Below are 26,502 nucleotides of genomic sequence, written 5' to 3'. Positions count from 1 at the left end.
CAGGTGTGTAAAGGTGTGTGTAGTTGATTGTCACCAGGCGATTGTATGCCTGTTTGCCTCCTGTATTCTAAAGTTTACTTTCTGTGTTACTCTGTGGCCAGACCGGCCGACGCCACTATGGTTATCGATCATGTACAATTGCCGACCTCGGCTTTACGTTGTTTGTCACAAACTCATTACAGGGCCAATTTAATGCCCTAGCTACGGGTCAAATTAAACTCTCGCGAGTTTTCCCTCGGATGACGAATTGTTTGGGTTGAAAGTTTAACCTCGGGTTTGGTCGGGTAATTATTTATGCAGCAGATTTAGATGCCTAAAGGTAAAGAGTCATAACTAAATTATGTTTAGTGTTAATCGAATTCAAAAATAATGCTTAAAATTATTATTTTTCGATTTAACAAAAATTAAACCTTTCTATTAGTGATCGCTCTGAGATTTATTTTTAAGTTCAAATTGACAAAAAACTTAAAAAGTAGATGAATTGTTTTCTTCTTTATTTTAAAAATGATATTTGAAGCAAGTTATGCATAACTAGTGGTCATTCAAAATATACTTAATTAAAAATATATTATATTTTTTCTACCCAGAATCAGTAAATACTATCATGATAAGAGTAAGAGCTGGTCCTGCAGGTCTGAGAGAAAAGTATTAGTTATTCAGTGCAAGTACAAATGCTCAGTGTAATATCGCTGTGTTCAAGAATAGCAATTTAAAGTTGCATGCCCTCTTTATTCCCATTATGGCGCTCATTGTTGTATGACTTTATTAAGATAACATTAAAAGGTGAAACGTGAAACTATTACAACATAGTAATGTTGCAACAATACTTTAAACAGAAGTACCTCAAGTACCTATATATTTTGACTACCGGCGTAGCTCACTCCGCGATTTCGTCGCTTTGCTACAGGTAGCTTTGTACATCCGTTCCACCCCAATTTTAGGGAAAGCCATAAGCCGCGCGTGGCGCTGTCGCCACCTAGCGGCCATATTTGTGCTGATTGTAACAGACGCGTTTTGTTAGAGAGTGAGTCTTCTGTACCTAGTACTATTATTTATTCTGTGGTATCGGTCTGGCCTAGTGGGTAGTGACCCTGCTTGTGAAATGGTCCTGGGTTCGAATCCCGGTAAGGGCATTCATTTGTGTGATGAACACACATATTTGTTTCTGCGTCATGGGTGTTTTTTATACCTAAGTATGTATTTATCTATATAAGTATGTATATCGTCGCACCCATTGTACAAGCTTTGCTTAGTTTGGGGCTAGGTCGATCTGTGTAAGATGTCCCCTAATATTTATTTATTTGGTTAAGGACTCGCGCGATGGCTATATCTTTTCTTCCCTTCTAATTTATCTCGTACCCTTCTATGTAATTTATTTACTTATTATGAAGTTATCGGTATTTCTCATACCAATTTATTACTGGTTGCTCTCTAGTTTCAACAGTTTAAATTGCATTTTTGATCACCACCTCCAAGTATTCATTATGTATCTGTCGGCGGCCGATCGTAAGATCAGGCATATCTTGAAATTCCTAGGCATATCGTGAAACGTTAAAATCTTTGACTCGTTCTCTGAGTTGACGGAGCCCCGCTACGCGGGGCACCTATTTCTGGGGAGTTTGCCCTTCGGGCATCTGAAACAACCTAACGAACCTATCCTACCTATATATTGGTTTAATGTGACTATCGTCAAAACATTACACAGGAACATTACGATCTGCCTGATCTTACGATCGGCCGCCGACATATCTATTGTAACGCATTTTTTTTCCTCTGAAGTAAAAACCTCGACAATTGTATTACATTAAAAGAAAATCGATGCGACCTTCACAAAGGTACTCAACTCGACGTGACAAACTAACGTATTCTGACATTATACTTAGTGTTTTACTGATTTAGTATTGGTTATTTAATGAAGTGGACATAATATGTTATTACATATATTAGGGTTGTTGAAATGGGTAGATGAATATTTAAACTGTTAGTTTAGTTTCATGCTTACATTTAAGTTAGTTGTTATGGCTTAGTGATGGACTCGACGTGAAAAAATTACGTATACTGACATTAAAGTGTTAAAATAATATGTTATTAGATTCAGACTTTTAATTGCGCAATTGAATACTTAAGAGCCAACAGGAGTAGTCATTTCTCCATACAAACATACTCGACTGTTTCCTCCGTGGGTTTTGATGCTAGAGCAATGATTTTTTTCAACACAGATTAATATTGTCAATATCTGTGTCGGACCGTTTTGCTTTTTTTGATATTTTTGTTTTTTTAAGGCGCTAGAGCCCTTCAAAAATGGCCAAAATGACCTAATTGACTATGCCGCAATGAGAGGCGTAGTATTCAAAACTGATATCAATTAGCCAAAAAAGCAAAACGGTCCGACACAGATAATTTCATAATCATTTAGATTTCCAAGTTTGGTTAGGATTGGTTAAGTTTTGCAGGAGGAAACAGTCGAGTACGAAACCTCCATTTTTGAGATTTTTACGCGGGATTTTTCGCCTTGTCCTTATCGCACTAGTTTTAGGAGCCGTTTCCGTCAGCGAGACGGGTATATGTACCTAAAATATTTAAAATTCAGCTCCTGTTTCGTCTTAAATTCGGTTTTAGTGGTCGCTTTTTTAAAATGTACATTTATCCCTTCGTATGTATAAGCACTGATCAGTGCGAACGAATTTAAACCTATTGTATTAAACAAAGGATTTCAATTCGTGCGCACTGATCAGTGCTTAGACAGACGAAAGGTTAAGTTGAGTTAATGGCTTAGTAAAATCTTAAAGGCGACTTTTAACCCGTGGAGCGCCCCAGAATTACCGTAATATGGAACTCCTCTCCTATACTAGTTACCAGCACACGTGTGACAGTAGGGCGCTCCACGGGTTAAACTGTTGTGATTCATAGTAACATAAAACTAAGTTTAGGGTTTAATTCATGTATTTTTAATTACTCGCTCGACATATACCTGTTAATACCGTTGTTGTTGTTGTTACCGACAAGAGCAAAGCTCTTATAGTTCGTTTTTTTAGCATTAGAAAGAACTTCGCAGAAGTAAGCTTGTGGTTCCAAATCCGGCACCTTTAGCGGTAATAATTTGAAGTAAACTATATGTATTGACCATGCTACATTAGATAATTATTAACAATTAAAGAGCCTGATAAAAACAGCGCTTGCTTCTGTGGAGTTCTTTCTAATGCAAAAAAAACGAACTATAAGTTATGACGATGATGATGATGATCTGTCAATCAATTAATCGTAAACGGTATCCTGGAATTTCCTTTGTTTTGTTGAGTTCCAGAAATATAAATTATCAAGGGCTGTATTTAGGGCCAATTTATAGTTTAACCCCCATAAAACTTTACGGGACTGATTAAGTTAAATTATATTATCCCTTTCTATCAAATATATAAGTCAAAATGACGGATAAGGACAAACGATTAATAATTGTTTGTCCTAATCGCGGTTTGAGCCTAATTGAGGTTTGTAGCGCGTTTATGAATAAAGGGGGTAAGCGTCAGTTTTGCGTTTTGGAGAAAGCTTGTATAATATGTATCCAAATAGGCGGATGTTTGTGACATACAATATACAATCTCCCGTATTTATAAAATAAAATAAGTAGGCACCTTAGTTGGAAGCTCATAATAAACCTCTCAAAGTTCCCAACTCGAGCCATTAAGAGTCCAAATGTGGCAAGCCAGGATGCTAAGGAGCAAAGTTAGCCGTAAACTGAGGACCTACGGGAACCACGTTCGACTTGTTGCCTTTCTGTCACACTTACGTACGAATTTACAAGTGCGACAGAGAGGCAACACGTCGAACTTGGTTCGCGGTAGGCCGTCTGGTGCAGTAAAGGGTAATCTGTCGCTAATTTGATAGGAAGAGACAAACGAGCCGACGTTAGGGTAGGTGTAGTTTATAAGTGGAAGCGGAAAATAAACGCCTAACCAAAAATCAATAAGGGCAGAGTGGATGTCACAAGACCCAGATTGCGGCCTTCAATGCCATGGACCGACCAAGTTAAAGCTCACACCGGCTCACACTTGACACTGACATATCTATTATATCTAATCCATTTTCTAGATCTATTAACTGACGTATCTTAAAGTTCGAATTGGGCCGTAAGCCTCGCGCTAGGGGTACAACGCGGCACGCCCTACGCGTCATTGACCTTGTGTCATTTTGTCACGTTATGTCACGGCCATTCTTCTAAAGTATATAATATATCCGCTATCGCTGCCGCTTAAGCCTCGCGCTAGCGTCACAACGCGGCACGCCCTACGCGTCATTGACCGTGTGTCATTATGTCACGTTATTTCACGGCCATTCTTCTAAAGTACAATAATATTTCCGCTATCGCTGCCGCTTACTCCTCGCGCTAGCGTCACAACGCGGCACGCCCTATACGTCATTGACTGTGTGTTATTTTGTCACTTTATGTCCACGGTCATTCTTCTAAAGTGTATAATTTTCCGCTATAGCTGCCGCTTAAGCCTCACGCTAGCGTCACAACACGGCACGCCCTACGCGTCATTGACCGTGTGTCATTTTGTCACGTTATGACCACGGCCATTCTTCTAAAGTAGGTATATAATATTTCCGCTATCGCTGCCACTTAAGCCTCACGCTAGCGTCACAACGCGGCATGCCCTACGCGTCATTAACCGTGTGTCATTTTATCACGTTATGTCACGGCCATTCTTCTGAAGTATGTATATAATATCTCCGCTATCACTGCCGCTTAAGCCTCGCTCTAGCGTCACAACGCGGCACGCCCTACGCGTCATTGACCGTGTGTCATTTAATCACGTTACGACCACGGCCATTCTTCTAAACTTTAGAAGAACTTTAGAATCTAAAGTATATAATATTTCCGCTACCGCTGCCGCTTTACCCTCGCGCTAGCGTCAAACCGCGGCACGCCCTACGCGTTATTGACCGTGTGTCATTTTGTCACGTTATGCCAATGGCCATTCTTCTAAAGTATATAATATTTCCGCTACCGCTGCCGCTTAAGCCTGGCGCTAGCGTCACAACGCGGCACGCCCTACGCGTCATTGACCGTGTGTCATTTTGTCACATTATGTATGTCTAAAAACTGTCCGTGGAAACCATTAGCTGTTCTGACGTCGCTTTCTGACTGGCTTTGACTTTGTTGTGTCATAAATAGGATCTAGCTACTGTCAGATTATTCATAGTTATGAACTTTTGACATTCATAGTTGTGACATTTTTAACCCCCGACGCAAAAAGCGGGGTGTTATAATTATGTTTGACGCCAATGTCTGTCTGAATTAAAATCAAAGTATTACTTTGCTAATCCGCGAAAAGATAACGTTCTCAGTCGCGCGCGCAGTGCGTCAGTTGCTAACCCGTAACGTAACTACTTACTTGCGTATTTTTTACATGCAATTAATTGGGAATATTAATTTCTTATTAATATATTTCATAGTAATAGGGTTCCGTTTATACCCTTTGGGTACGGAACCCTAAAGATTCATTAGTGCAATAAAGTTAAAAATAGTAATTTGTTTTACAAGGGGGAAAGTTGTTGTTTAACCACTCGTGCTAATATTGATACCCGACCCGAGCAAGCGAAAGATTCCAAAATCGAACCACGTTCAAAATTGAAAAATGGTTCGAAAAAATGGAATGTTTAGCGTTGCGAGGGTTTCAAAGCACGAGGTTTAAACAAAATTTGCCCCCGAGTGAAACACAAAATTTTTCACCACACCAACCCGAAGCAAATATTAAATGTAAAATATCAAACAAAATTAAACCAAATCAAATCCAAATGAATGTTGTTAAATATTTATCATCCTAAATTATCATTTAAAAGTCACTTCTACCAGCAAACATAAGAAAACAACTCAAAATTTGCATTTGATTACTTTGCCTCACATTTGAATAAAATGCATCTTTCTATCAGTTTTTGAAGTGCAAAGTAAGCCTTTCCGAGCTGGTGTGGTGAAAAATATAATAATATCTCATGAATAATTGTAGAGCTACCCATCTAAATGACGCAACATTATTTTATTCCTTTAAAATCTACATTAATCATAATAATGCAGTAAAAGACTTAATTATCCACGACAACGCAAATTTCAATAAAACTTATTCAAAATAAAAACCAACCGCCATTTAACACAATTACATTTTCGACTACTCATTCAGTTGCAATTTAAACCTTATCTGTTTTGTGTAAAGTTGAATTTAGCTTATTGTTATTGAGGTGAAAAAAGTACTCTGGTAACTACCCATCCAGTTGCAATTTAAGCCTTAACTCTTTTATACAGAGTTGATTTCAGCTTGTTGGTATGGAGGTGAAAAATTTGTGTTTATTTTGTTCCAACCTAGGTTCCCTTGGGACGCCGCGGGCGAGGCTTTGACGATGTATCCCCAATTCGAACGGTCAATATCTGTGTGTTGTGCTGTTTGTATACATAATTATGGTAAGCAGATCGTTTAGGTTAGGGGGCTTCGAATTTTCATTATTTGGATAATAAAATGTTCGTTTTTGACAGACACGTTAGTAAGAATACGGGTACCTAAGTTTTCACATTGACAATTGGGCCTGTTAACACATTGATTAATATTTATTAGGAGATGTACGAGCGTATACATTTGCCATCAAACAATCGGAAGTACAATCGCCGGCGCTCGCGGTGTTCGACCCCTAGATACTCGTTTTTGAACGCCTAGCAGGTAGCAGGTAGTAAGAATTAAGGCAATTTTTTCTTAACACCGCGAGCGCTGTCGATTGTACCAGGTATCAATAAGCGCAAAGCTTAATCATGCTTTTAATAAAGTGCGAGCTAGGAAGAGATTGCAATGACCATTGGCATCCCGGGCGATACATAGCTCGTAAAGTGGTTAAAGGCGTTGTTGGATGAAATTAACCCTCGTGTACTTCAGCTGCCGCTCCGTTGGTGACGGCACGGCAGCCACCCAAGCATATCAAATTGAAGGGATGTTTACAAAAACAACATAACTGACTACACTGGTTGACACATGAAACGGTTAACAATGTTCTTAAAAAAGTGTCAACCGCTCTAAGCAGTTATGTTGTTTTTGTAAACATCCCTTCAATTAAAATTGAAATTGAATTAAAAGAACCTTGTTTTTTATTTATGTATTATTAACTGTTTAATGCCAATAAAATCATCATCATCATCATCATATCAGCCAGAGGACGTCCACTGCTGGACGTAGGCATCCCCCAAAGAATGCCACAATGACCGGTCTTGCACCACCCGCATCCAGCATTAAAAAAAAAACATACTTATACTTATTTCTGATTGTTTCAGGGCCGTACATAGGGGAGAAAGGAGGTAAGATTTGTTTAAGTATTTACAAAAAAAAAAAGTTTAATCATCATCATTCGCTTGCTCTTTCCCGATACTTGGGGTCGGCTCGCGTCTTTTTTCTCCTTTTCACTTGCTTCCTTTTCATATCATCTCACACAGTCCATCCACCTTTTCCTTGGTTTTCCTATCCTTTACATCCCCTTCCCCCATTAATTCCTAATGTGACGCGAAAGATACCTATCTTTCGCGTCACATTCAAAACCAAGTATCAATATTAAGGCACTTTTAGAATTATTTATTTTACAAACAAAACGTGTTGTGTCTGAATAGGGCTTCAATATTCCATATTTATTCTTGTACAAAAGCCGAAGGCCAAATCTAAGTAAAAGTTAAACCAATATGCCCTCTATAAAAGAAATATCAATTTCCAAAGATCATTAGGCAGGCAAACAACGATTATTTTCCTCTGATTCTCTGAATTATTAGCGATCAAACGATCTTCGTCAAACAATTGGACCTGATAGTCTAAATGACAAGTATTGCTTTGAAATGTATATTTTTCCTCTCGACTTTTGCTTTACCTATTCGTAATACGTGATTCTGTTTATTTATTTTATCTGAAACCAATATTTTTGATGGTAGATTTATGTAGATTAGTATCTGATATTCAAACCTAGCTCTTACGCGCCTGTATATGTATGTATGTATTATCTTATTTATCGTTTTACAGTTTGTTGTAAGTAATTGATATCTGAGTCCAAAGTTATCTGTAACGACCACAACTTTTCCGAGTAAGTACTTAGTAAAAATGTCTGAATTTAGACTAAAACGAAACCATCATTGGTCATTGATCACGATAAAGGTGACAGTCCATTTCCAACGGCATCAGCACTACCATTCATTTTACTATGGAAATTGACAATAACACCGACGCGTTCGTACTAGTAGTGCAGCTGCGGTCAGAACTGGAATGTTACCCTGAAGCAGATGATTGTTGCAGCGTCAGGTATAATCTATATCGTTTCTGTATCTATTAATTGACGTATCTTAGAGTTTGAATCGGGCCGACAGTAATCATAAACATAATCCAATACCTTTAAACGAGCAATTTTTGTTTATTTATATATTTATATTTTGGGGAAACGGCTCTAACGATTTCGATGACATTTGCTATATCGGGGTTTTCGGGGGCAATAAATCGATCTAGCTAAGTCTTATCTCTGGGAAACACGCATTTTTGACTTTTCTAGGTTTTCCCAGCAAAGCTCGGTCTCCCAGATATTAACACTAAAAAGAAATAGGGCTGGAGAGTCAAACTTATTAAGTAAGTGGTAGGTTAGGTTTAGGTAAACATTTGCGGGTAAACTACTTAGTTGCGTGGACGCATTCAATCTGCGTGTGTCTAGACATTGTTTGAGCTTAGATTTTTGTATGGGTACTTTTACGATATGAAAATTCTAGTATGGCGTAAGTTACAGGAGTTCCTTAACGAATTGATATGGGGCCACATTCAGGTAGAGATGAATCATTTATAAAATATGTGAAATCCACAAATAGTGCATTAGTTTAGTACGTACCGACTTTTCTCTTGTGAACGCGCATGACATGGTGAAATGTAAGATCAATTATCGTTGTCTGTCTGACTGTCAATCAATTTTTGCGGTGGGAGGGTGGGAACATTAATTGCATGTAAAAAAAACGCATGTATTGTAAATATAAGGGGATAACACTGATGGACTAGCACGTTATATTTTCGCAGATTAGCAATGTAATATGTTGGTCGTAATTTTATTCTAGTTTTTTTTTAATTCAATAACTGGTCGATCAAGATACAGGCTATATGCCTAGTTTGGGACCCCTGTTCATACAGTTTTCCATAAAAGTATCGCTGTATGCATACAACCTCGACTGCACGTAAATCCATTACTGCAGTTAAACCCAGATTTGAGTGTGCAAAATAATAAAAAAACAACGTTATACGTTATGACTAAAGTTCTTTGGTGAATAACATTGTACGTGACACATGACGTCAGCGTTACGTTACGCGTTACGCGTTACGCTGAATCGAGTTTATCATTTTTTCCCCACCTCAAAAAGTGCTCAGCGCCGCTAAAGAAGTTTTCACTTCAAAAAACATTTTCATTTTCACATGTGTTGCTTAACATCAAACTCGGGTAAATCCATTGGACCCTCTCAGCAAATAAATATCTACCCTATTACCTTTTCATAATACCAAAATCGCATGATCTGACATATGGATTTACCCGAGTTTGAAGTTAAGCGACTCACATATACTCTACGAAAGTTTCTAAACAACATTGCAAACAAATATATTATTGTAACAGGCCGCACTAAGTTACTTAGGCCCCAATCTATCATTGCCACATATGTACGCAAATGTACAAAAAACGCGACACAAAAAACCGATGTTTTCCTGAACCATCGTTCCATTGTTACTGGGTGTCATTCACTCATTTCAATTTCCATTTATCATTCACTCACGCCTGGTTCACAAAAATCTTATAAAGAACGCGCTTTCACATGAAATTTTGACTTTAATCCATTGATATAAGCCTTATTTTAGATCGCTATGAGCGTGGTGTAAGTAATTTGTTGAAATTACGCTTGAAATTTTGAAATTAAGAACGACCTAAGTATCGTAATCAACCAAAGTATTTACTTTAACTGCCCGAATCGAACTTTAACCTCTAGCGGCCCATACGTCAAACCTTGCCAAGCAAAATGAAACTTTATTTTGTTAACACAAAGTTCAAATTATAATGGAACAGGAGACCTTTTTATAGGTCTCTGGGCTGCTAGAGGTTAAGATACGTCAATTAATAGATCTAGAAACGATATAAGTATTACTTGTGTCCGTATTATGTCCACCACAAGACAGGCTATGCCTAGTGTGGTGACCAGCATAAATGTAATATTGTTGTAGTTTTATTTCCGAAATAAAACATTTGTATTTGTATTTGTATTTTTGTCTTAGAGGATATAACCAACGGAGACGCCATGTCTATAATTTTCGGTACAAAATAGTCTGCCGTTTTTTGCGGAGGAGGGGCACATCACATGTATACGTAACGTAACCATAGCCATGTCAGATAAACGTCAGTCCATACATGTGGTTGACATGTCGTTGACCATTGGCCGCCTATTTTCGACAGAGGGGAACGTCTCCATTTGGTTATATTCTCTAAGATTTTTGTATTTGATATGGATTAGATGTGCCAGTGCCAGTGTCAAAAGTGACGTTTTTGTTTGAAGGAACGTAACATTTGACACTGACATTTATAATCTATATCGTTTATAGATCTATTAATTGACGTATCTTAAAGTTCGAATTGGGCCGTTAGTCGTAATTATTAGGTCTCAAATTTCAGGCTCGGTTTCGAATAAAGGTTAAATCTAATTACGAAAGTGAGTTGATGATTGTTTAAAAAGGGCGTAACTGTCGTCATAAGTTTACGGAATTTACGACTTTTTGGGGTTAGAATAGTAGCGATGGTAAATATATATTTGTATACACGTGTTTGTGGCTTATTTAATGTCGACATGGATAAGGATTTATATTTAGAAATAAATGGTTAGTCGAAATTACCCCTTTGTTCGATTAGTTACACTCGTGTGTGTACATAGAAGCTTCAAAGAGCGTTAGAAACTACCAAACAGCCTTTAAAATATTCTTTTCCCGCACCAGCTCGGAAAGGCTTACTTTGCACTTCAAAAACTGATAGCAAAGTTGCATTTTATTCACAATTTTTATTTTATTTTATTGCAAATTTTGAGTTGTTTTCTTGTTTGCTGACAGAATTGACTTTTAAATGATGATTTTGGATGATAAATATTTAATAACATTCATTTGGATTTGATTTGGTTTGATTTTGCTTGATATCTTACAGTTAATATTTTCTTCGGGTTGGTGTGGTGAAAAATTTTGTGTATCACTCGGGGGCAAATTTTGTTTAAACCTCGTGCTTTGAAACCCTCGCAACGCTCAAGATTCCATTTTTCGAACCACTCGCTACGCTCGTGGTTCAATTTTTGAATCTTTCGCTTGCTCGGGTATCAGTATTAGCACGAGCGGTTAAACAACAACTTTGCCCCCTTGTAAAACAAATAACTATATATATTTTGTTTCTTTTTTAAGCTGGGTTCATGTCTACCATCTGGCCATGCAAACTTTCCTACACTCAAGAGCAAAAAACCGATACCTTAATAAATAAATTTCTTCACAAAGTGACCCCGAATACTTTTTAATGAACCCAAAATAAAGTTATCCATCTGACATTGTGATTCCTTCAAAGTTTATAAAAACCCGAAAAGAAAACCGTACAAACATAATAAAGCAACCCTTCCAAAAGACCGTAACTTCAAAAAGTCACATTAATTTTTAATTCCTTAAAAAACAAATGAAGCTACGAATATTGTACAGGAAAAATCAGACTCTGTCTTAATTATACGGCAAAGCCTTTGAGGTTCCTTTGAGCCTAATTTGAGGAGAATAGCAATTATTTTCTGCATTCCTGTGAAATTCTGTTTTACTACTCCTTTTGTACCTGAAAAATTATCTAGGCGTCAAAGATTTGTGTTCGCGTCCTTACTTCCGTAAGGAATTTCATAGAAAGATGTTAACCAAATATCACGCGAGATGGCGCTGTACCGTGAGTGGCGATTTCTACATCGCGCTATTGAAATGTTTATGGGGATTGTATACATATAAGGGTTTGGAATTATTTTTAATATATTGGCTTTATTTGTGACTGTCAATCCTAATTCTTCATACATAGGAGCACTTACATACAATTTGGTTAGTTTTATCAAATTAACAAAGTAAAAATATAAATTGTCTTTGATTTTAACTTATTTTAAATATATATTTTATTTACTACGTAGTGATCGAATCGCCACTGTCACTGTCGCACTAATATTGAAGATTGATAGAGAGACGCAAAGAGTTTCGTTGTCGTAGCGATAGCGATTGTTACTTTGGCTAGGCCGGCAGTTCCAATATTCTCCTGAGTCCCCCTTGTTATTAATGCAGTTTTTAATTTTGAACCTTCGTTTATTCCATTTTCCATTTTAATTCGAAATTCTATTTGGGTTAGATCATTTTCGGAGGTTGGCCTTAATTCGGTAAGCTATTAAAACTGGCATAATAGACTAAATAAACTATAATACTATAAATTAACTGCTTCTCCACTTGTCCTTAAAATCTTATACAGTCACCTGCAATAATATGACTGTACCCAACGAAGGCCGCAAAAATATATGACACGATCTTATTTGTAGAGCCATAGGACCGCGTCACATATTTTTGCGGCCTTCGAAGAACATCTTATTGCAGGTGACCTACAGCCGCCATCAGATATATCGGAGCGGCCAAAGCGCTCACAAATATCTGAACACGTCTCTATTGTCAGGGCGTTAGAGTGCGTGTTCAGATATTGTGCGCACCTCGGCCGCTCCGATATATCTGATGGCGACTGTACACCCCTAAGGTAAGGTCGTATGTTTATAGCGTCCTCATCAATAAACCAATAAGTACCAAAACTGGGGCACTTAAAGCATCCATCATCGGTACTGCTAAGTCATGTGCCTATTTAGTTTTTATAGACCGCGAGCCACGAACAGATTTCATGACCAATCGCCTCCCGGGTGATAACTCGTATATTGGTTAACGGCTATGAATGATGATCCCTCATGGACGTCAGCTGGCGCTCCGTTGGTGGGTTGAGGAATGGCAGCCACCGAAACATGTAAAAAAATAAAATAAATTTTGTCATCGCCTCCCGTTTGATACTTTGTCAGAAGATAGTTTAGATGTTATAAATAAAAAAACCGTCAGCCGGTTGTATAGCGGTGGAAAGACCGTCAGGTACTTGCATAAACATGTAAAAAATAAGCGCTGTACCTTTTTGATTATAGCAATAACTAAATCATGAATCTTTGCATTTAGTATTTCATCAGGCCTTTCAATAAACGTCCTATGGATTTGCGGACATGATCAACTGACGGTCTTTCCACCGCGATACAACCAGCTGACTATTTTTTTAATTCATGATAGCATCTAAACTATCATCTGACAAAGTATCAAGCGGGAGGCGATGACTGACGATATTTGCTCCTGGCCCGTGGTCTATTAGGGAAATTGTGATTTAGTAAAAAGCATTGTATGGCGCACGCCTTGAGGTGGGCCGTGTGAAAGCTTGCGTTGCTTTTCATGGCGTAATTAAGTGAAAAATGTAAATTTTATTCGCGATAGTTTCTTAAGGAGTTAAGAAGCTTTTTAAAAAGGTACGTTTTGTGAGTTTTAGTTTATTCTGGCACAGTTGATTCTTTTGTTTTCTATTGTTGATTGAATAAAGGAGCATTCCACGGGCTGTCCCGTACAAACGCATTTTATTTCCTGTGTTGCGACTTTTTTCTCGGCATTTAAAGCAGGCGATTATTTTTCTGTGCATATTTTTGACCATTTGTCATAGGAAAGGAAACTCTTATACCTTTAAATCTTCAGAAACTTCGCGTTTGTACGGGACAACGGTAGACAATTTCATGGAATGCTCCAAAGCATCTTTACCCACACAATTATAGTTTTCTTCCTCTCATGATATAAACATTTTGTAAATAATTCTTACACAATCTAATGTATATTAACCACAGCTTTAACTCTACGTTAGCTTATTCGATTTTTTTAAATTAGTTATTATTAGAGTTCGGGTCAAGATCTAGAGGCTTACAACTGAAACGATGGGAGGATTAAATAATAACTAAAAAAAAAAAACTACTAATACTGTAGGACCATTCTGGACAAGACTGGCCATGCAGAGGAAATACTGGAAAGAGTTGGAGGAGGCCTTTGCCAACAGGTACAGTGAACAAACTTTGCCAACAATCCAAGCAAACAGTTCAAAGTTCAGAAGAAGAGGCTATACAAATACAAATTATTAGAGTTAGGAGATTTTAAAACTTTTTATGGCATTTGTTTTTTGTACGGCCCCGACACTATCATGGATACTGACATTAATTTGACGGAATGACGTTTTTAGTGATAGTGTAGGGAGTGTCATGAAGGAATGACGGCAAGTAATGAAGTATATTTTAATAATTTCCGTCAGTATTGGAGTTCTGTCAAAGTAATGATACTAGAAATGACATTATACTGACAGTGAATTGATTAGAATGATGAAATCAGAAATGACAGAAAGAATGATGGACGATAATGAAGTTATTAAACATTTTTAATATTTTTGAAGAAATGTCAAAATAATGACATTATACTGATAGTGAGTGGAGCGCATTGCTCCTAAATCTTATTATAGTCAACAAATCGGGAAATCTATGGTTATATATTGTAAGGTCCGAATCAATGGTTAATAAGTATACATTATAATGGTGTACGTAACATATTTTCCATAATATCACATTCCGAAGAGGAAAATGGTGAACTACGTTTGTATCAAGAAGCCGTCTTCCACTATCCTCTTGATGCCAATAGCTACAATAAAGGATAACTCACGTTAGACCGGACTGTGTCTGGGCCGGAGCTTCCGGCGCATCATTTTCTATGGAAAGCATCACGTGATCACCTCTCATAGAAAAGCAAGCGTGGTAAAGCAAGCAAAAGTCTAACGTGGGTGTAAAATCTACAATTATAGAAAATAGAACATATACAGTGTGTTTTCTGTAACAAGAGCAATAAATTAAACTGTAGGCTGTACTCCTCAAACTGACCAACATTTGTTCAGCAACTTTTGAAAATAACTCATGTTTTGATTTTTATTACACTTTATAATTTATTCTAAGACGCAATGTATTGCAAATTTTGTTATGTTAAAAGCGTGACAAGTAACGTCAAACACACTGATGTCAGCGTAAGTACATTGAAGGCAATATTTATTTTGTATGAAAAAGAGAAAGTCTAAAGGATTCATAATTTTTTAAAGTTGCTGAACAAATGTTGGTCAGTTTGAGGAGTACAGCCTTTACATACATACATCACTGGCTCAGTGACCCAAAGAGGATCTTGGCCTCTGACATAAGAGAGCGCCATTCTGCCCTATTTTGCGCCACTTCACGCCAGTTGGGTATTCCGAGGGCAGACAGGTCTTTTTGGGCTTCGTCACTCCAGCGGTATCTGGGACGCCCAGACGGACGTTTTCCGCCCGGGCGCCCCACATACGCTCTTCTCACAGCACGATCCTCCCCCATTCTCTCCAGGTGACCAAGCCAGCGGAGTAGTGTTGCTTTGATCTCGCCAATTATATTAGGCATCGCAACCAGCTCCTCTAGCTCCCTATTTTTTCTTCGCCTCCAAGTTCCATCCTCCTCTCTGATAGGTCCCAGAATCTTCCGCCAGATTTTCCTCTCCGCCACTAAGAGCTTGCTCTCTTCTCTCACACAGCCTTTAGTTTAATTTATTGTTCCTGTTACAGGAAGCACCCTGTATATTTGGCGTAAAAACATACATTAGGTACAGAAAATCAAATAAGTAAAGAAACGTACACCAAATAGGATGCCGCTCAGCATAAGCAGTGTCTGTAAGACACATTCAGGGCACCCAAAATTAAGACTTAAAACTATAGTTCGTTTTTTTTAGCATTAGAAAGAACTTGCAAGAAGGTAAGCGATCTTGACATGTCTTTTAATTGAAAAACGCTTTTTATAATTCAAAAACTATTACTTATGAAAGCAGAAGAATATAAATGATCGTATTAGATTCATAATTGTTACATATTTGCCGTAACTTATTTTTAAAATGTGGTTTTCAATTAAAAGACACATCAAGATTGTTTACTTAATTTCTAATGCTAAAAAAAACGAACTATAGGGATGCCACGAATATTCGGCAACTATACGGTATTCGGCCTATTCGGCCACTTTGCCGAATATTCGGTATTCGGCCGAATGTTGCCTACTATTCGGCCGAATACCGAATATCTGTCACACCTACCTAAAATGAAAAATTTCACAAAAAAATAACCAAAAACTTTATATTTAATATCTAAAATGTATTCTTGGAAAGTGGTTAAACAAGAAGGCAAGTTTTTGAGCATTTGTTGATTCCAAAATATTTTATTTTTTATCATGGGTCTGATTTGATTGACTCTAACTACATTCATTAATTCTGTTCAACATAAACATATATCTTAGCAAACGTTGTGCTTTCTTGGCGAACAGTTTTCGTAATAATTGTGACTCAAAATGTTCGCATGTAATGCCGAATATTCGGTCACCGAATATTCGGTATTCGGCCGAGAGAGGAGGCCGAATATTCGGTATTCGGCCAAATTCACTATTCGGGGCATCTCTACTTAAAACTAATACAGCACCTCTAGCACAACTGGCCGCGACAGGCGTGAGAAGTGACAGATCGGCGCGACTTGGCGGCTTGTCGCGTGTTGGCAGCACAACTCACGCGCGAGAGCCGCGACAAACTCGCGATCAGGTGTCACTGTCAGAAAATGACAACGATCGCGACTTTGAACTAAAATCCGTAGCACAACTGCCTATTTTGAGACAAAATATTCTCTCGTCTTTATGTCAATCCGCGAGTCGAAGTCTACGCGACTTTATAACGCGACTCGCTCTCGCGGGTGGTTTGCTTGTACTTTTTTAACTAAACTCATGATAATTATAACTTAAAAACAAGTTTCATATATTATGTAATAATATAATTTGTATAATTACTTATTGCCCTAAGGAATAAGGAAGTATGGAACAATCACTAAATGCGCTTTACGCACTCTTATATCGATTATGCACGGTGATACCTACAAGTACCACAACACACCCATCATGTTTACAACTTTAATTTCAAACAGCTAGCTTGTAGGTACTCAATTAAGTAATTAGGTACATATGTAGGATTTTTCAATTTCAATTCGATTCGTAAGTTTGCAGAAGTAATCCTAAGACTTCCTTACACAAAACTTTCATCAACCTAACAACGGAGCCCGCTTGCTTGTACATAAATGAAGCCGATGAGGTGGGTAGGTACAAATGTTCAAAACAAACTATCCAACTTATTAAGTAAGCCATAGTCTTAGTAGTAATATTTAGGATCACGGTTAGATGTCTAATTTCAACAATCTCTTACTATTTAGGTACCGTTTGGAACCTTCCTCGACTTCAACAAAACATACCTACATGTGGCCTTTGCCCGCTGCATCGTACTGTAACAGAATGATGTAATACGTGCCTATAACAGGATCATGTCCGGCTCAAAATCATGCTTTGTATGAAATACTATCAGTCATCACCCACTAAACCATTCCGTCCCCTGCCAACACCATACCGTGACGTGACTGGACCGAGCCGACCAACAATATTTTGAAGGAGTCGTTACACTCATGTCATAGTCTGCGTAGGTAGCATAGGTACGGTTATCATATGGTCTACCATATTGAAACTCCTCTAGATCATACCCATGTTCTAGATGTTTCACTTCATGTTTAACAGGGCCTGATACGATCATGCTATGATACGTTGCTGTCAGCATTAGGTATGAAGTGGGTCTTGGGGAGCTAATTAATCATGGCTTCTAGGAGTTCTAGGTACTTACCTACCTACTTTATTTTTGTTTCTTTTCAGGTAAAAATACAGGAGAGAAAAAAAACAATATTTAAATTAATAGTATATTGCTTTGCCTTACCTATATATTCTTGCAATATTCGACTTCTTATTATTAAACCTAATATATATTAACATCTAGAACCACTATAGAGAAATTGTAAGAATCTTCTTTATTACCCTTGAAAAGTATTTTCTCTCTTCCTTTTTCTTCGACATGCGGCGTAGGACAATTAAATATCACCCTGGAAAGAAAATTGGTTTGTAAACAAGACAATAAAATATGGTCATGACTTCATCGAGGACTATGAAATGTGACGTCCCACGGGCAAAGGTACCTTATGGCGGGTATGGAGTTATGCATACCCCAGTAATCTACAATAAATAAGCTATCGATAACACAAAAGATCAACCTTCTAAGTTGCGTAGTTACAGAGATATGATTTTTTGAAAATAATGTTGTGAAATGAGCAACTTTACAATAGAGAAGTTTTAAGTTTAGCCGCCTAAAAAACTATGTTCCTGAAGTAAGTTACATAGTTGACTACAAATAATAATACCTTATATATCTGAGATTAAAAAAATGTTGCGACTTGTTCTGTAATGCAAATAGAAACCTTTGATATCGACTGATTTATGTGTATACTAACCAATCTCTTGAAAATAAAGTTTTATTTCATTTTCACGATTGATTGCAATGAGCTCTCAAGATTTAAATTGTATCTATTAGAAAACGACACTGAGAGACAGTTTAAGCAAAAAGCAATACCGATTTAGAGGTGAAAATGTATTTTCTGACTTTTTCATATAAAATCAGAAAATTGAATATTTTTACTTTCAATGTAACACACAATCAATTTTTCTGAGCACATATGAAAGAAATTCTGTCATTCAAATGAAATAAATCCTAAAACCCCAACTAAATACTATATTTAACCCCTTATGCTACTTTAAACTTACATAACAATTACAGTATTTGCTCCATACATTTACGAAAAGGTACCTTATGGAAATAAATCTAATAATACATCACTACAAAACATCAATCACATTGAAGTTTATCTTTTATGAATAGAAAATATTAATTTACATTAAACTGCCACAAATTTAATTAGTTCTTCGTCATAATAATCTAAAAAAAGACCAATAATTTGTATGTAATGAAAAGGTACCTTGTGGTTAAGTTACATGATGAGGCATGATGATGATGGAACAGTTAGGATAAACTAATAATATTTTGGGGTAAAGATGGTATAAATAGTCTATTTCTTATCAATAATATATTTTGGTTGCCATTGAAGACTAGCGGCATTGAGGTTCAATGACCTCAGATATTCCATAAGGTAATGCGTCGGGTATTGGCATTTTTCAGCAAACCAATGGCTGATTTATTGCATGCGACCAAACCAAATGAAGATTATTCTAGTTAAGAAAGACTTGACGAGAGTAACTTTGGTATAATAGCAGGCTACTTGGATTTGTAATGTCGGTCGATGTACGGTTATAATATTTGCTAGGCGCCCCAACCAGAACTGAAATTATCAAATTAGTTTTGCAGAATGCTAATACAGTTCTCTACCAAACTTCTTTTCCCGTATTGACTAGTTTTTTTGGGAATTTTCAATCTTTTTTCCATAAGGTACCTTTTCGACTAAACTCTGAGACGACATTACTAGGCTTATAACTAACTTATAACAAAAATAAAAACAGGTAAACAAACGTTACGCATTAAGGTTTCAGATCACACAATAAAAAAAAATTGAGCATTTTTTCACCTCTTTACAAAACATTTCATATCTCCGAAACTAGAAACCCTCATAAGGTACCTTTTCCCGTGGAACGTCACAAATAAGCTTTTCATATCAATTTGTCAAATTATATACAGTTAGATACACAGTAGTCAGTACACACACATGCCATCCATTATTGGCACAAGAAAAACTATACCTATGAAACTTATTTGAGAGTTACTGTGGCAGCTTAGATAGGTACTACGCCATAACCATTATATAGGGTTATTATTAATAGTTCACTTCCTCGGTGGTGTTCTTAAAGCTAAAGCGCTTCTCACATCTTAGTTAATTTAGAAAAGGGGACAGCTCCGCGTTTGAAACCTACAAGCTTGCCTAGTGTGTTTCTTTTCCTGAATCTCCACTTCGGGTCCCGTTGGCACGTTCCTGTTAATAATATTTTCCTTTCGGTGCTGGGATATCAATCGTGTCTAGGATAATGCTGAACTTATTCTGAAAAAAAAAACACTACAACAGCACCTCTAGCACAACTGGCCGCGACAGGCGTGAGAAGTGACAGATCGGCGCGACTTGGCGGCTTGTCGCGTGTTGGCAGCACAACTCACGCGCGAGAGTCGCGACAAACTCGCGATCAGGTGTCACTGTCAGAAAATGACAACGATCGCGACTTTGAACTAAAATCCGTAGCACAACTGCCTATTTTGAGACAAAATATTCTCTCGTCTTTATGTCAATCCGCGAGTCGAAGTCTACGCGACTTTATAACGCGACTCGCTCTCGCGGGTGGTTTGCTTGTACTTTTTTAACTAAACTCTTGATAATTATAACTTAAAAACAAGTTTCATATATTATGTAATAATATAATTTGTATAATTACTTATTGCCCTAAGGAATACGGAAGTATGGAACAATCACTAAATGCGTTTTACGCACTCTTATGTTGATTATGCACGGTGATACCTACAAGTACCACAACACACCCATCATGTTTACAACTTTAATTTCAAGCAGCTAGTTTGTAGGTACTCAATTAAGTAATTAGGTACATATATGTAGGATTTTTAAATTTCAATTCAGGTTCGTAAGTTTGTAAAAGTAATCCTAAGACTTCCTTACACAAAACTTTCATCAACCTAACAACGGAGCCCGCTTGCTTGTACATAAATGAAGCCGATGAGGTGGGTAGGTACAAATGTTCAAAACAAACTATCCAACTTATTAAGTAAGCCATAGTCTTAGTAGTAATATTTAGGATCACGGTTACATGTCTAATTTCAACAATCTCTTACTATTTAGGTACCGTTTGGAACCTTCCTCGACTTCAACAAAACATACCTATGTACATGTGGCCTGTGCCCGCTGCATCGTACTGTAACAGAATGATGTAATACGTGGCTATAACAGGATCATGTCCGGCTCAAAATCATGCTTTGTATGAAATATTATCAGTCATCACCCACTAAACCATTCCGTCCCCTGACAACACCATACCGTGACGTGACTGGACCGAGCCGACCAACAATATTTTGAAGGAGTTATTACGCTCATGTCATAGTCTGCGTAGGTAGCATAGGTACGGTTATCATAATATATGGTCTACCATATTGAAACTCCTCTAGATCAAACCCGTGTTCTAGATGTTTCACTTCATGTTTGACAGGGCCTGATACGATCATGCTATGATAAGTTGCTGTCAGCATTAGGTATGAAGTGGGCCTTGGGGAGCTAATTAATCATGGCTTCTAGGAGTTCTAGGTACTTACCTACCTACTTTATTTTTGTTTCTTTTCAGGTAAAAATACAGGAGAGAAAAAAAACAATATTTAAATTAATAGTATATTGCTTTGCCTTATATATTCTTGCAATATTCGACTTCTTATTATTAAACCTAATATATATTAACATCTAGAACCACTATAGAGAAATTGTAAGAATCTTCTTTATTACCCTTGAAAAGTATTTTCTCTCTTCCTTTTTCTTCGACATGCGGCGTAGGACAATTAAATATCACCCTGGAAAGAAAATTGGTTTATAAACAAGACAATAAAATATGGTCATGACTTCATCGAGGACTATGAAATAAGCTTCTCATATCAATTTGTCACATCATAAACAGTTAGGTACACAGTACACACACATGCCATCCATTATTGGCACAAGAAAAACTATATGAAACTTATTTGAGAGTTACTGTGGCAGCTTAGATAGGTACGCCATAACCATTAGGGTTATTATTAATAGTTCACTTCGTCGGTGGTGTTCTTAAAGCTAAAGCGGTTCTCACATCTTAGTTAATTTAGAAAAGCGGACAGCTCCGCGTTTGAAACCTACAAGCTTGCCTAGTGTGTTTCTTTTCCTGAATCTCCACTTCGGGTCCCGTTGGCACGTTCCTGTTAATAATATTTTCCTTTGGGTGCTGGGATATCAATCGTGTCTAGGATAATGCTGAACTTATTCTGAAAAAGAAAAACACTATTTACAACAGGAATATGAGAACAAACCCAATAATAGCAATTCCATTATTATAGTTACTTACAAAAATATTTTATTTAAAAGGTTTATTAAACAGAAATTTTTAAACAATATATATTTTAAGGAATATTATCAATATTAATTATATAAGGCTCTATTACTTACATTTTTTCATATTTTTTCCCATAATTAAATGCTGACAAAATTTGAAAGTTCTTTGACTTTGACAGGAAAAACTTAACCATCGACAAAAAACTAGATTTTTTACCACCAAAGAACGAATGATTTAGCGCATCCCTGGTTTCCGATTCAGTGTTGCCACTTGCAAATATCGATTTGTTTAGACTTTGATTTCGCCGGGTAACACTGACGAGTCGCGCCGCGACTTTGAGTTCTCTACGCGGCTGTTGCAGTCGCGGGTACAAGTTATGCTACGGAAATCGACAGATTTGACAGCCGCGGGAATGGCGACTCGAGTCGCGGTCTAAGTCGCGGATGCAAGATGTGCTAGAGGTGCAGGAATATGAGAACAAAACCAATAATAGCAATTCCATTATTATAGTTACTTACAAAAATATTTTATTTATAAGGTTTATTAAACAGAAATTTTTAAACAATATATATTTTAAGGAATATTATCAATATTAAGTATATAAGGCTCTACTACTTACATTTTTTCATATTTTTTCCCGTAATTAAATGTTAACAAAATTTGAAAATTCCTTGACTTTGACAGGCAAAACTTAACCATCGACAAAAAACTAGATTTTTTACCACCAAAGAACGAATGATTTAGCACATCCCTGGTTTCCGATTCAGTGTTGCCACTTGCAAATATCGATTTGTTTAGACTTTGATTTCGCCGGGTAACACTGACGAGTCGCGCCGCGACTTTGAGTTCTCTACGCGGCTGTTGCAGTCGCGGGTACAAGTTATGCTACGGAAATCGACAGATTTGACAGCCGCGGGAATGGCGACTCGAGTCGCGGTCTAAGTCGCGGATGCAAGATGTGCTAGAGGTGCAGAAACAGAGCAGATAGGTAGAAACAAAACAAGACAGAACACCTGTAAGAACGAATGAGAGAGAGAGACAGAGATCACTATATTACAGTCGCCATCAGATATATCGGAGCGGCCAAGGTGCTCACAAATATCTGAACACGCCTCTATTGTCAAGGCGTTAGAGTGCGTGTTCAGATATTGTAAACACCTTGGCCGCTCCGATATATCTGATGGGACTGTACTATTATCTACGTGATATGTACCTATTAGTTTACTACTATCAACGCGGATCCGTGACCCTGAATCCTTCGATCGCTCAAAAAACTTTTCCAAATAACTCAAACAGTCATTTGTCATTCCTTGTGTCACGCTCCAAGGTTGATTTTACGAGCGTAGCTTTTACGACTTCAGAGGCCGAAGTGAGTTAGTACGTTGCGTTACTTCTGGCCTCTGGGGTGACGTCGCTCCATAACGTTATCATAACGTTTCTCAATAAATTAAAAAAAAACCGGGCAAGTGCGAGTCGGACTCGCGCACGAAGGGTTCCGTACCACAAAGCAAAAAAAAAAAACGGAAAAAAATGCAAAAAGAAAACGGTCACCCATCCAAGTACTGACCACGCCCGACGTTGCTTAACTTTGGTCAAAAATCACGTTCGCTGTATGGGAGCCCCACTTAAATCTTTATTTTATTCTGTTTTTAGTATTTGTTGTTATAGCGGCAACAGAAATACATCATCTGTGAAAATTTCAACTGTCTAGCTAGCACGGTTCGTGAGATACAGCCTGGTGACAGACTGACGGACAGACGGACAGACGGACAGACGGACAGACGGACAGACGGACGGACAGCGAAGTCTTAGTAATAGGGTCCCGTTTTACCCTTTGGGTACCTACGGAACCCTAAAAAACAGTTTGCTGGTTTAAAATGTAGGTGACGCTCATAATAGTTTTTACATACATACATACTTACAAACGTATATATGATCACGCATATTTCCCGAAGGGGTAGGCAGAGACCACGGATTTCCACTTGCTACGATCCTGACATACCTCTTTCGCTTCCTTCACTTTCATAACATTCCTCATACACGCTCGCCGGTTTAGGGTGCTCTTGACCTGGCCTTTCTTTAGGATAGTTTTTAGTGAATAAACAACCTAATGCTTACAGAACAACACAACCATAATAACACTATAATATAAAAGAAACTTTCGCGTTTTGAACACATATTAAGTCACTCGGGTAGTTGCACAAATCTCTGTTTTGACATTTTGCTGGGACATTAGTTAGCCGCGACCACGACCAGTGAAACCTGTGTCAAAACGTCGATAAATAAAGGTACTTAATAAAATAAATTCGCGATAGACACGTCTATAAATGTGAGTTCATAATAACACTCATATTTAGAGGTTGTTTAGAAACTGAAATAGATGTCTTATACGAAAGAAAAAGTCACCAACGGCTCCGTTCCCAGGGCTGGAATCAAACCAGCATCTTCTACATTCGCAGCAGATGCCTAAACCACTCGGCCACCTGGGCCACAGCGGGATGGGTCGAATTTTCTCAAATACAAGCAATTTCTTAAGGGCTTATACGTGCTTATTTCTGTTATACCTACCATGTCGGTGGCAAACAAGCATACCGTCCGCCTGATGGTAAGCAGTCACCATAGCCGATGTCTATCGGCCTGAAGCTCTATCAACTTTTAAGCGCGTCAACACAAACGCGAAAACGAACTGATCGCATATCTTTACCTTTTACCGCCTCAAAAATAGAGCGAAACAAACCGTGCAGACAAAAACATCGATAAAATAAATTCCCCGACACAGAATGAGATTACGGCCCTCGAGCGATATGTATTTGTATGTTTCTCGTGTCGCTATTGTGGGGCCGAGTGCATGCTGCAGCTTTGTTCTTGTAGGGATGGGACACAACTATCGGTATTTTTGTTAACATTATCAGACAGGAGAATTTTTCTTACGTCATTTAGACTTGTTAGCGTCAGTTTTATAGTAATTTATAATAATAGAATAAAAAATAAGAAAAATAACTGGACTGATTACCAATTCGTATCAATTTAAAAATGTTAACGTCTTACCTAAAGCTACTCATACTTAGTGTTGGTGAGCTATAATAAAGTGAAAATATTTTATTGTATTGTAAACAGTAGGTACAGGCTGCACTGTACAGTTAAGTAGTTCAGTTAGTTTAGCTTACCACCTTAACTCACAGTTTACTAAATGAATTTTGAATCATTTAAGGTTGACTCATGTTAGACCGGGCCGTGTCCGCGCCGGAGCTTCCGGCGCATCGTTTTCTATGGAAAGCATAACGTGATCACCTGTCATGTCATAGACAAGTAAGCCCCGGAATCTCCGGCCCGGACACGGCCCGGTGTAACGTGAGTAATCCTTAAAGGACAACGTTACAATTAATGTAATACTCTTGCACGAGATATCATCCTATATTATAAAATAAAACTATGTTTAAACTACATTAAAGCTAGCAGTCTAAAGAAATATAAAATAGAAAATCTATAGATATGCATAACTTTTTTTCTATCGAAGTTATAAACTATTGTTTGTCAAAGGACTGTCTCATTTCAAACATAGAGAGAATCATACTATCTTTGTCTTACACTAGTACTAGCACCCAACAGAAAAGGATGAGTATAGTTTTTTTGTTCTGATTTACTGACAAATTTGGTTTGACCAACTATATTTTATGTTCATCGATAACCTAGCCCCGCCGTGTCCCAGCACTAGAGTGGAGAGTGCTAGAGCGCGGCCTATGTACGTTTAATTTGTCTCCGCGCTGGATTGTCTCAGTCTGCTGTGTTGACACCTTTAAGGGGGACTATTCTGTGTAGTAACTTAGGTTTAGCTTTGTAGTTTTTTATAACATGACGGTAGAGTTAGACCGTAAAAAGTCTGCAGCGATTTTGATAGCCCACGCAGTGCAAGTGTCATTTTAAACGTCAAACTTCTATGAAATTATGACGTATAAATAACACTTACGCTGCGTGGGCTATCAAATCTGCTGCAGACTTTTATTGGTGCGACTATAGTGACCGAACTTACGGACCGCCTTAGCGACTCGTATGCTGCCTGTCATATTTGATCATTGAAAAAGTGACCACATTATATTAATAGGTTAGGTAGGTTAGGTTCGTTAGGTAGCTTCAGATGCCCGAAGGGCAAACCGGCTTCGCGGGGCTCCGTCTAGCTAAGTTGTGATTGTGAACTAAGGCTACGCGGAACGCGGAACTAACGCTAGTGGGGTACTGATCTAGCTACTCATTTGCACTGCAAGTATGTACTATCAAAATCATTGCAGATTTCTCTTGGTCTAACTCTTACTTATTGTATAGCCTAATCGTTTCGCCACTTA

General features: G+C 37.7%; 1 protein-coding gene and 1 long non-coding RNA gene across 2 annotated transcripts in view; one reads left to right on the top strand and one right to left on the bottom strand.

Moving 5' to 3' along the window:
- LOC134675463 (uncharacterized) overlaps window positions 1-26,502 on the top strand; it is a 372,967-nt gene that overhangs the window by 61,066 nt on the left and 285,399 nt on the right. Inside the window, exon 3 of the mRNA XM_063533732.1 lies at window positions 7,310-7,333. Coding sequence (XP_063389802.1) covers window positions 7,310-7,333 — 24 coding nt within the window. The remainder of the gene's footprint in view (window positions 1-7,309; window positions 7,334-26,502) is intronic.
- LOC134675529 (uncharacterized) lies at window positions 21,459-22,621 on the bottom strand. The gene is made up of 2 exons (XR_010099759.1): window positions 22,276-22,621; window positions 21,459-22,094 (listed from the first exon to the last, which is right to left on the bottom strand). It is a non-coding gene; the product is annotated as an uncharacterized LOC134675529 (long non-coding RNA).

This window comes from Cydia fagiglandana, chromosome 22, assembly GCF_963556715.1.
Source record: "Cydia fagiglandana chromosome 22, ilCydFagi1.1, whole genome shotgun sequence".
Classification (NCBI taxonomy): Eukaryota; Metazoa; Arthropoda; class Insecta; order Lepidoptera; family Tortricidae; genus Cydia; species Cydia fagiglandana.
This window is presented reverse-complemented; position numbering and strand designations above follow the sequence as displayed.